At 38.2% G+C, this 12,551-nt stretch overlaps 1 protein-coding gene across 2 annotated transcripts in view; it reads right to left on the bottom strand.

Moving 5' to 3' along the window:
• LOC145342045 (anillin-like) overlaps nt 1-12,551 on the bottom strand; it is an 81,139-nt gene that overhangs the window by 44,689 nt on the left and 23,899 nt on the right. Inside the window, exons 7-12 of one of the 2 annotated variants that reach the window (XM_080187209.1) lie at nt 9,712-9,823; nt 8,998-9,138; nt 7,668-7,993; nt 5,701-5,843; nt 2,802-2,943; nt 2,070-2,205 (exon numbers count right to left, since the gene is read on the bottom strand). In XM_080187209.1, the coding sequence (XP_080043335.1) occupies nt 2,070-2,205; nt 2,802-2,943; nt 5,701-5,843; nt 7,668-7,993; nt 8,998-9,138; nt 9,712-9,823 (1,000 nt within the window). The remainder of the gene's footprint in view (nt 1-2,069; nt 2,206-2,801; nt 2,944-5,700; nt 5,844-7,667; nt 7,994-8,997; nt 9,139-9,711; nt 9,824-12,551) is intronic. The other variant, XM_080187210.1, reaches the window with a different exon arrangement.

Here is a 12,551-nt window from a genome sequence, read left to right as displayed (position 1 = left end):
TGGTGTATTTAGATTTCCAGAAGGCACTTGATAAGGTCTCTCACAAAAAGGTTGCTGCATAAAATAAAAAAGGTAGAGTTGGGGGTAAAGTGTTAACGTGGATTGAGGATTGGCTAACAGAAAGCAGAGAGTCGGAATAAATGGGTGCTTTTCTGTTTGGCAGTGACTAGTGGCATACCACAGGAATTGGTGCTGGGGCCTCAACTATTTACCATGTACATAGACGAGCAGGAGGAGGGGACCGAGTGTAGGGTAACAAAATTTGCGGATGACACAAAGATGCATAGGAAAGCAAATTGTGTGGAGGACACAATCTGCAGAGAGATCTGGATAGGCTAAGTGAGTGGGCAAGGATCTGATGGAGTATAACATTGGTAAGCGTGAGGTTATCCACTTTGGGAGAAATATTAGTAAAATGGACTATTATTTAAACGGTGAAAAATTACTACATGCTACTACGCAGAGGGACCTAGAGTCCTTGTGCAGGATTCACAAAAACTCAGTTTGCAGGTGTAGCAGGTAATCAAGGTGGCAAATGGAATGTTGGCCTTTATTGTGAAAGGGATTGCGTATAAAAGCAGGGAGGTCGTGTTGCAACTGTACAAGGGTACTGGTGAGGCTGCACCTAGAGTACTGTGTACAATTTTGGTTACCTTAAGGAGGGATAATATTAGCATTGGAGGGGGTACAGAGAAGGTTCACCAGGTTGATTCTGGAGATGAGGGGGTTAGCTTTTGAGGAGAGTTTGAGTAGACTGGGCCTGTACTCATTGGAGTTTAGAAGGTGAGGGAAGACAAAAGATAATGAAGGGGTTAGACAGGGTAGAAGAAGCAAAGTTATTTCCACTTACAATAGAAACAAGAGCTAGGGGGCATAGCTTCAAAAAAAATATGGAGAGTCAATTTAGAACAGAGTTGAGGAGGAACTTCTTCTCCCAGAGGGTAGTGAATCTTTAGAATTCTCTGCCCAATGAATCAGTAGAGGCTACCTTGTTAAAATGTGTTTAAGGTCACAGATAGATTTTTAACCAAGGGAATTAAGGGTTATGGGGAGTGGGCGGTTAAGTGGAACTGAACCCACTATCAGATCAGCCATGATCTTACTGAATGGCGGAGCAGGCTCGAGGGGCTAGACGGCCTATTCCTGCTCCTATTTCTTATGTTCTTATGTCAAGCAGCATTCAGTAGACAGACTAAGCAATCCCACAACCAACAAATAGGATCTAAACTCTGCAGTTCTGTCACATTGGAGGAGCCACCTCCCCCAATACCCCCAGTGATGGCAGACTCCAGCACATCATTGCAAAAGGCAAAGCTGTAACATTTTCAGCTTAAAAAGGGCAGAATGGATGATTATTCCACTGAAGTGGCAAGGAACATTTATGCTACACAAATGCCAGCCAATGACCATCTCCAACAAGGATCTAAAATGTCTCCTTTCAATGGTCGTGTCATCACTGAAATTTGCTTGTTGACTTCCCAAAACCTGTCCACCATCTACAAAGCACATATCAGCAGTGTAATGGAATAACATCCTTGATAAATGAAGCTCCAACAAGACCCAAGCAGCTTCACACCATCAAGGAAAATGTAGTCCACTTGAATCAAAAAATTACATGAAACATTTACTCTCTCCATCACCAACACACAATAAAAGCAGCGTACAAAACAGATGCACCGCAGTAACTCAAAAGGCTCCTATGACAGCAGCGTCCAAACCAGTGACCTTAACCACCTAGGAGGACAAGGGCACCATATAAATGGGAACACTACTACTTTCAAAATGCTGCTCATGCTAGTTAAACCCACATCCCATGAAAGAATAAAAATTGATATTCTGTATTACCACCCATCACATTGGCAGTGGGTACTTTAACACTCATGGTCAACATATTAAATTGTGCACCATAATGGAGTGGCTGATTTGATTTCAGCCACGATCAGGCAGAAAATTACTGCTGCACAAGTGCTTCCAGTTTTGGTTAGTTCCACAGTGTGGAACAGTTCCACCCTCTGACATCATCATACCTCTGCCAGGTTTTGGTTTCCTGTTATCCCTCTGTTACTCACAAGCAATAAGTAGGTGACGTTCTGCTTCTGCTTCTTCTCTTGAGCCTTTACCATGCTCTTCGTCTGTACAGCAGTTTAGTGCCTGACTGGCCTGATACATAATGCTGTTCAGCCTGATAACCTCATCATTTAGCATCTAGGAGGAGGGAGGGAAAAATACATTTTTGATCTGTTGCTTCACACAAAAAAAAAATCGCTTCTTATTCTTAGCATCTTATTAGACTTGCAATTAATTGTCCATTAAACTCAAAGCCAAGTCCTGTAATTAGTGATGCAAATACCATTTTAAGGATAATTGTTAATGCAATATTAATCATTCTCCTGACCTAGAAAAGGAGAAAATAAACAATACAGCACCATTTCTTCAGGTAGTGAACTGTTCTTAGATATTTAAAATATCGGATTTTTGTTGTCTTTTTCTTTTGGGGGGTGGGGGCAGGGCTCTCTTTCCCTCACTCCAACTTTGTCCCTCTTTCATACTCCATTTTTGTTTCTCTCTCAATCCTTAAATCTCTTGTGAAGGAGATCAATGATAGTCTCTGTTACCCAAATGAAAAACAGATGTAAAGATCAAGTCAGCAATAAAAAAAAACAGCTTGGGTGGGATTGTCATCAGTACAGGCTTGATGGACCAAATGGCTACGATTATTTTAAAAGCACCATTGTAATTTTTCCCCTACATCCTTCACAATTTCAGGAAAATAACATTTTACATGCCAGATTATCCCATACCTTTACTTTTTCTTTTATTGTCACTTGCTGTGTTGCCAACGAAGAATTTTCAACAGTGCTTGGGGCAGTGGCTTTTTTGGTTTCTTCATTTTTCTTTTTTTGCAGCCGAGCACTGCGACGTTGAGTTCTATATAAATCAATACTGAAAAGGGGAAATGTACTGAGGTTTGGAAAGTTTAATTCTTTAATATATGCACAAAGCACAAATATATTTGTGTATAACGAATATTGAAAGAATGAATATATCAATAGCTTTGGTTCAAAGTGGGAGAGGCACTGGACCTTGAAAGCATGTTCCTAGAACGTGAGAACTCAAAGTAAACAGCTGTGGCTCCGACAAGAATCTTTCAAGCAGACTTGTGCATGGAAGTTCTATTGCAGCGTTTATAGGACTCCTATAGTACAGGAGGTTGTCATTTGCAAGTGCAAGTCTGCACCAAAAGAGCATCTTACTCAGGCCCAGCTCCACAATCTCACATTTACCATGTCTGATCCACTTAATTTACACATCTTTTGACTACTAATACAGTGCATCCATTCAAAAAGAAATCAATGAGGCATTTATAGATAAGCTGATCTCTCAGGTAAGTAAACCAAACAATTACCCTAAAGAAACAGTCAAGGACAGCTAGCATAAAAGCTGGACAAGTATTCAAGTAAAACTGTGTTGATAGAGTAACTGCAGAGGATGTTGCATCTTTGGATTTCCAAAAGCGTGTGATAAAGTACTGTCAAAGAGACTCGACGAAATTAAATTTATTAAAAGGGCTACATTAAAATAGGATGGTGGCTAACTGTGAAGGCAACTTCAGGAAACAACTGGTTATGACATGCAGCAGGCAAACTATTTTCTTCTCTCCTTTTCTACCAAAAGTTTGAATGTTCAAAAAAAGGCTTATGTTTTGAAAATGAGAAATAAGGAAAAACAAAATTGCAGTACAAAATATAAATTTAGGCAACTGGGAGAGTTATCAATAGCAAAAATGACAAAAGATCAAGATTAATGAGTTTTACAAATTAAATTAGAAGCAGAAAAGAAATGTAATGTGGACCCTTTGAAAACATATGCATAATATGAGAAATGAAAGAGACATGACTTGTGGCAGCCTTAACAGTAGAAGAAGATGATAACACTCCAATATTCCAGGTGAAATTCATAAGATTGCAACTCATGAAAGTAAAACAACAAGAAAATTGTATTAGAATAAAAGTAATGGTGTTAAAGATGGACAAATGCCAGGGCACAATGACTTCCATTCCAATGTTTTAAAAGTTGGTGACCATGTTGCAAATGCCATAAACTTCGAAGCGCTCAATTCAGGAATTGCTACATTAGATTGGAAATTTGCAACATGTAACTATATTAAGGCGAGAGACAAAATGCTAGAAATTATAACCTTGCAAATCTGTTGTGGAAAAGTTATTGGGACTTCTAATTAAGATCAGTGACAAAGCATGTTAAGATATGTGCTTATTTCAGAGTACCCACATGGACTTGTAACAGGTAGGTCAAGCCCAACAAATATAATCTTTTGATATGGTAATAACAGAAGTAGTAGACAAAGGAATGTCTTCAGATTAAATTAGAAAGGATTAAGAGAAGACATTTGATAAGTCGTATATGAAATCTTAACTAAAAAAGTTAGAATTATGTACTTATGACCAATATTGATTTGGTTATGTAAAAGATAGTAGTATGCTCATACTGAATGGCGATAATAGTGTGCCCCACAATGATCTATGCCATGGTCTCAACTGTAGCACAAAGAAAGAACTATTTATCCAAGTTTGCCAATGACAAATATTAGATTAGAGGAAACAGTGATGAAGTAAATGGATAAAAAAAAAGCGGTAACTGCATTTCAACACAAAGTCATCCATTTTTAACCCAAAAAGATATGATTGTTTCTAGTTTTTTATTATTTAATTAACAATGCAAGTCTAAAGAAGTTTGGGAGTCTATGTAATGATGTAGTCAGGTACAAAAAGTAGAAATGTTAACCTTCATAACTAAAGGGCTAGAATACATTTTAAAGAGGAGCAAGGTTTGCTGCAGCCATACTGATTAGACTGCATTAGGTGTACTGTGTACATGACTGGGCCTCGCACCTCAGGAAAAGATATACTGGCCTTGAAAGGAATGCAGTGCAGATACACCATAAATGTTGCCAGTACTTCAAGCATTAAAAACAACAGCACTAGCAACAGAAGGGGGATTTGACCTTTTGGATCATAGCCAGCTCTACCTTATTTTTAAAAAAGATTTGTTAAACTTCAAACAAAAGGAGCTTCTGACAAAAATGTGTGGCTCCCCTTTAATCTCAATCACCAGCCTCCAACTCCTATTAGGAATGAGATTACAAATTTGACTTTTATTCACTGCTTTATAGGTGGTTTGATTGAAAATTAATAGCATAGAGAATTTTTTCTGCTACTGGGGGAGCCCCAGTTGGGATGATATTGCCTTAAAAACCAAAGCCAAGTCATCCAATAGCTAGCAATCATTCTTTTCAAAAGGGTAGGAGTATGAAATACTCCAACAAAAGGCATATGCGAACTCAGTTAATAATTTTAACTCTTGAGATTATAGTATGTTTAAATGGTCAAGGATACTCCGGGATTACGGAGCAAAAGGCAGGTGGATGAAAATACAGGCCAGCCATGCATTGAATGGCAGGAAAGAATAAGGGCCTACTTTTGTTGTAGCCAATGTCAAAACTTGGTTTTAAAAAAAGGATCTATTGATCAGTCCAATAAAACTGTCAAAGAAATATTATCCAAATTCAAGGTAGTTTCAGAAAGCCTCTTTACAAACAGGAAGCAACTGGTAATGATTAAAATTTTTGAAATTGCTGTGCATTAAGATGCATCTTTATATCACGCTTGCAGGGGAAAATACCTGTAGAATGCTGTACTTTCAACAACAGGTGAAAGATTTACAGCTGGATCTTGGTTTTGTCCAGGAGCACCCAGTTCAAGCGAAGAGTAGGGTGAGCAGCAAGATTCGGTTAGGCTATTGTTTAGTGATGAGAGTACGGCAGTCTATCAAATAGAGGGAAAAATATTTTGAGACATGTTATATCAAGGATACCAAGTTACTTTCAAATACTAGCCCCATAGCCTGTAAAATGCTTATCAAATAGCAATTTTAATTCATGACTGTGGAATTGAGGGACTCCATTAATATGGCCAATGGTCAGTGAATATGTTTACTATAAAACAGCCCGATAGTTCATTAGCAAGCCTAAAAGTTGACAAGCCAAATTAGATACTTCTGCCCTAGTGCCTACTTTAAACAAATGAACAAACTGTTCCAGCAAGCAACTGTTCCTTACTTCCCTCAACCTTTCTTGAAGGTCAACCCACAGAAAGCGACTGCCCAGATGGGATACCCAGACGAGCACTCAGATCCTGCACAGACAAGCTGGCAGGGGAATTCACAGACATCTTCAACCTCTTTTTACAACAATCTGAGGTCCCTGTCTGCTTCAAGACAATGACCATCATCCCAGTACCTAAGAAAAGCCAAGCAGTGTGCCTTGATTAATCGGCCAGTGGCTGACATCCATCACTATGAAATGCTTCGAAAAAAGGTTCGTTATGGCCAAATTCCCCTCCAATTCGATTCTCAAATTTGCTGACATCACCACCGTACTGGATCGGATCTCAAACAATGACGAGACAAAAGTACAAGAATAAAAAGGTAGAGAATCTTGTTAACTGATGCGGCAGCAATAATCTCTCCCTCGATAAAAACAAAACGAAGGAGATTGTCATTGATTTCAGGAAGCATAAAGGAGAACATGAATGTAGCCCAGTCCATCATGCAAACCAGCCTCCTATCTATTGATTCTGTTTACACTTCCCATTGCTTCGGCAAAGCAGCCAGCATAATTAAGGATCCCTTGCACCCCGGACATTCTCTCTTCCACCTTTTTTCCTCCACAGGAGAAAAAAAAAAGGTACAAAAGTCTGAGGTCATGTACCAACAGACTCAAGAACAGTTTCTTCCCTGCTGCTGTCAGACTTTTGAATGGAGTTACTTTGCATTAAGTTGATCTTCTCTACACCCTAGCCATTTCTATAACACTACATTCTGCACTCTTGTTTCCTTCTCTGTGAACAGTATGTCAGTATAGTGTGCAAGAAACAATACTTTGTCACTAGTATTAACATACAATGAAATAATAAAATCAAACCTCTGTTCTATCACTAGAAGTTGCATGTCTTCACCTTCTTTGCCCTTGTTTTTAAAAGTGTAAATAGACTATTTCTATTTTATTTAGTGTTGATTGATTCATTTGAAGCTTTTTTTTTGAAGAAAAAGTCAGAAATTAAGCAATTGCAAAGTTTGAGGCTCAATCCAAATGTGATAAATTTAAGATTTTTGACACATTGCTTATCAAGTTTAATAATTTTAGGTCACATACACAATAACATGGTTAAGGCTAGAAGATTGTGCCAACAGATGTAAGAGTTATGGAAACCCTGCAATGTTTTCAAGAGTAAAATCCAAATATGACGACTTATGGAGCACAGGAGGCCATAAGCCAGTGGGGATTTCCAATTAAGTCACTAGTTGAATGGGCAGTTTAAAAAAACTACTTTAGTCCTCATCTTTCAGTTAATTTCATCCAGCACGATGCACGTGTTGGATAAAAGACGTATGGAGCAGGATTATTAACCCGTCTGGGACTTTGATGGTTGAAAAAAAAATCATAAAACGAGGACAGAAGCAGCAGAAAATCCAAGTCATTAGGTTATTAGAGTTTTCCCACACCCAATATTTACACAATCTGATTCCCAATACAGGCAAACTGCAATTGTTTGAACAGAATAACTACCATTGGAAGAGTGTACACTTACTAGAGGAGCTGCAGCATCCAACTTGATAGACTTAGCAAGTGGAGACAAAATGGTGATACTGGGTAAAGTCAGCTCATTGTTCTCTTTTTGATCTTCCACCTCAGCTTCAGACTTCACATCACCACTCTGATCTTCAGCTTTGGACTTCGACTCTCCCTCAGTTTCAGACTTCACATCATTACACTGCTCTTCAGCATTCAATTCTGCTATTATTTGTTCTTTAGCCAGAGGTTCTATTTTTTCATCCATACCATCTGAGTCAAGCACACCTTCAGAAAGCTTATCAGTTACTTCAGAGTTGTTCAATTCTTCCTGGGAGCTTGACTCTAAATCGAGATAGAAAGCAACAATTAAACAAGACCCGCATTTATGCAAGTATGTGCTACAGGAGTAAACCTCAAAAATGGTTATAGATGAGACTAAGTTTCTTCCCACTTTATTTTAAAAAGAGACTTAAAATCACTTTTACTGCAGAAAAGGGAGTCGAAAGGAAGACGTAAAATTATAGCCATTTTTTACATCCTCAAACTAGCAGCAGTCTATTTGACTATCGGAGACTAATCAAGTCACATTTATGCGCAGACTACATACATTCGTGAGGTTTCTGGATAGAACTCAGAAGCTGGAAATTTGCCTTCTAACCAAAAAAGGTAAAAAGCCCAACTACTGTGCCAGTCAGCACAGGATCAATCTAGGCTCTTTGTTCAATGGTACATTACCCTAACCAATGGTTTTGTTGAAAGAACTCACCCCTATGAAATACTGAAAATACTAAAGTTACAAACCAGCGTTTAAATATTTCTCCCAATTAAAAACTTTTGTTTTAAAAAGAGAAAAAAAGAGTATGGACATTCATTAGGTGGTCAGGAAAGATGTAGAAGGATCAATTGAGAGAGTTTGCCATAAGTTTTGGGTTACTCATCTCCCATTTAACACCTTTTATCACATTGCAGAATAAGTGGTTTCAATGTGTTTCTGGAATAGGAATATAATCATAAAAACAGACAAATTGCACATGCTGCACTATACACTTAAAAGGTTTGCTTCAAAATCAAAGTTTATCCACTTTCACCCTCCTCCCCCCTTGCACCAAACACTCGTCAATACCGTTCCACCATGAGCCAGAAAGGAGGGATCATTTTGTTTTCCCTTCCCACTGCTAGGTGGCACCCAAGGGGCAGCCCATGAGAACTCATTACAGCTCCCAGTTGTAAATAACACACAAAGTGTTGTTTTCTTTTCCCATTCCTCTGAATATAAATCAACATTTAAAAATTCAGAAATAAGTTTGTATCTTGATAATTAAGGGGCCATGGCAAAATTTTCATACCAATCTCAGAGATGCACTTCTCATTCTCATCACTTTCAGTTTCTACATACTCTGATGATGGAATGGTTTGTGGTTCTAATGCAAAAGTAACCTTCCTGAGAGGAGTAGACCAATCCATTGGCGCTTCTCCCTTGCAATCACCTAAATTTGAGATGAACATTGTTCAGTGTATAACCATCAGCATCTTCCATCATAGTACAGTGCAGGAAATGCAAACTATATTAATATACTAAATTATTGAAACTAACAAGTCACATCACATATCTCTACTTTGACGGATGTATATAGGTGATAGACCAAGGCTGCAAACATTTCTATACTGGAACTTGAAGTGGAGTGGGAAGGAATAATAAAGATACGAATACCCAGCCTTGTTCCTACATCTAATTCAAAATGAGAACTGGAATTTTGCTTGTGCAACCTGAAAACTCAGGTCCTTCATCTTATATCATCTTCCCAACACCAATGAAAATTTTCAGGACAAAAATGTTGAGTTGAGGTTCAAAAAAAAAAGTGAATGGAGAGGCTTAATCAAGTTAAATTTCAGCTTGCTGCTTGACATGGCAGCACAACAAACGAGGCCTCAAGATGGTAGAAGCCAAATGTCATGCAAGGCAGCAGAAGCAGAAGGATTAACCATCAGCAAGAATAGACTGAATACTTGGCAATGGAACTATTAGTTGACAATCAAGTAATAACGTGCATCATTCATACCTTCGCTAATCCAGAGGATGTCTTCATACTTTTCACTGTGCTCATCATGTGAGGTCACATTATTGTCACGTATAGTGTTCTCTTGGGATTCTGTACTTTCCTTTAGCCCTTCCTGGTTTGGAGAAAGATATATGAAGAAAAGTTTTACATTCTGTATCCTCAGGACAGAGCTTTACAACCAATGAAATGCTAAAAAATGTAGCAAGTTGTAATGTAAGGAAATGCTGAAGTCAATTTTTACATAACAAGGAGTCACAAAAATACAAGTAACCAGTTTGTCTACTTTAGTGACGATGGTTGAGATATAGATATTGTATAGGAAACCAGGGAGAACTTCTCTGCTCCTACATCCATCCGAAGGAAGAGGGGCCCCCCAATTTAAATGTCTCATAAATAAGCTGCAGCTGGCATTTTTTCTTCAAAATAAAGGGGTGAATGTGTAAAAAGGATAAATACATAGTGACAAGTAGTGTTATATTTAGTGTCAGGATGTTAAATAAATTCACAACTAGCAGGTAACCTAGATGAAGTATTGCTTATGTGTAATCTAGACTTGACTTTAATTAAACAAGACAAAGAGCAATTTACAAAAATGGATTCATACTACCATCGCCTCCCCGTGTGTTTTTGTTTTGCATGTTTATATTTTGCTCATTGCCTACTTCCTTCATTCCTTAAATTGATGCTTTCAATATTAAGTTTCTCTGAAATAGGTGGCCACAGGGAATGCTGCAACCAGTGCTAAAATGAAACTTACAACAAGATCTATATAAAAAGAGGGAAAATGGCACATTTAACAATTTATTACAAAGCATGGCACACACCCACCAAAATAAAAATTTCAACTGCAAAACAAACCCATGTCCATAAGACAACTTTCATATCCCCAGGGTGGTTCAAAAGCACTTGTAGTCAATTACTTTTGAGGTTCAGTCACCTATTATGTAGGAAGTCACTGGAAAGATAAAAATGATTTAAACATTCCTTAAGAGCATAACAGTATGAAAATCAGAAGAACTTAGCAGAAGGAAGAACAAAAACGAGCTTGCACCTGAAGTATTGAAATCACGGCCAGACAGCCAGAAAAAGTGTGAAAGAACACATTGGAGCTGCACAGGAGACCAGAGAGAAAAATTGACATGAAGTTTGCACTTGCAAGCTGAAGGGCAGCATCTTCTGTAAGGCTTGAAACAGTTGTACAATTCTCATTTATACAAGTGCCAGGCAAATACAATCTTTCTTTGACATTCTCTATCTCTCTTTGGCATTCAATGACATCACCACCATCCTGGGTGCTACCACTGATCAGAAACTGAACTGTGGATACGAGAGTAGGCTGAAAATTCTGGCAAGAGTAACACACCTCCTGATTCCTTTAAGCCTGTCCACCATTCAAAGCACAAATCTGATGGAATATTCTCCATTTGCCTGAATGAGTTCAACCTGGACAATCTATTCACCGTACAGGGCAAAATAGCAAGTGCAATTGGCACCCCATCAATCCCTTTCAACATCCACTCCATCCCATCATCAGCATAGTGGCAAAGCATATAATCTGCAAGATTTGCTGCAACAACCCACCAGGGCTCCTTCAACAGTACTTTTTAAAATCCTGGAATTCTTCCCATCAGCACTATGCATGTATCTACACTACACAGATAGCAGTAAAGGTGGCAGCGTATCACCACCTAAAAAGGGCAATTAGGAATGGACAATAAATACTAGCCTAGCTAGGGGTGCCCACTTCCCATGAAGGAATAAGAAAAATCTCCATAAAACTCCACCAAGAAAGATTTAAAATGTCAGTACAATTACTTGACTTGAACCATGGAAACAGATCATCTCCAACTCCTAAGACTAATTTGGCTCAATTTAGAATTGAAGTTATTGATTTGAATAGATAATTGTCTTGTGATTCAAGTGAATTGATTGATATTTTAAAATTCTTTATTCATGAACATGTTGATGTACTCAGCAAATTATTAAAAATCACAGTTTAAGAAGTCACCCAAGAAGCGTAATCATAAGATTGGTCCTCCAAATAGAGGGTATGGTTTTCAATTACAGGCCCTGGGGATCAACTTACTGTGGTCATTCCATGGGCACCTGGAGGTCGCTCAGAATTCATTTCTCCCACTGGCATGCTTACATGGCCCCAACCCTTCCTGATCCTTCTTCCTATGCACATTACAGGAAGCATCTAAGGTAACAGGCCATAGTAAACATGCTTAATATCATACCCATTATAGCGTGCAAATGTTGAACTACTTTCTATGGTGAACCCTCACCAAGCAACATGCAAGTGGCCCTCTAATTCAGATCTGCTGCATTCATAATAGAAAAGGTTTACTGCTTATTTAAAATCCTTTTTTGTGGAGCTGCTTATAGCAAGTGAGTTTAAGCTTTGGTGTTTAAAAATCCAAAGCCAGGTGAATCAACTGAAAATTCAAGACATACCCTTATTGAAGATATTCAAAGCAAATCGTGCAAATATTTACGCAAAGTCAGTACCCTTCTTTGCTCATCCATTCAAGTTAGCAACAAGGCTGAGAAAATGTATGCAAATACTCTGACAACCCAACACAAAATGCTGAGCTACCCATTTAAAAAGGAAGGACAAGAATAGAAATAAGTTGATGAATTTCTCTAGCACCTTTCCAAAACATCTATCCAATATTTAAAGAGATAAGGTTGCCGCTTGTTAAGATGTTCATGAGGTTATGCCAAAAACTGATATCAAAAGTGAACAGACACCAATAATGTTTAAGTGGAAAACTAAATTAAATTTTTCTTGAAAATCATTTGATGACATTTGTAGAAGTGGAAAGTATCCCTTTTTA

The sequence above is a fragment of the Carcharhinus amblyrhynchos genome, chromosome 4, assembly GCF_965287045.1.
Source record: "Carcharhinus amblyrhynchos chromosome 4, sCarAmb.v2.hapA, whole genome shotgun sequence".
In the NCBI taxonomy this organism is placed as follows: domain Eukaryota; kingdom Metazoa; phylum Chordata; class Chondrichthyes; order Carcharhiniformes; family Carcharhinidae; genus Carcharhinus; species Carcharhinus amblyrhynchos.
This window is presented reverse-complemented; position numbering and strand designations above follow the sequence as displayed.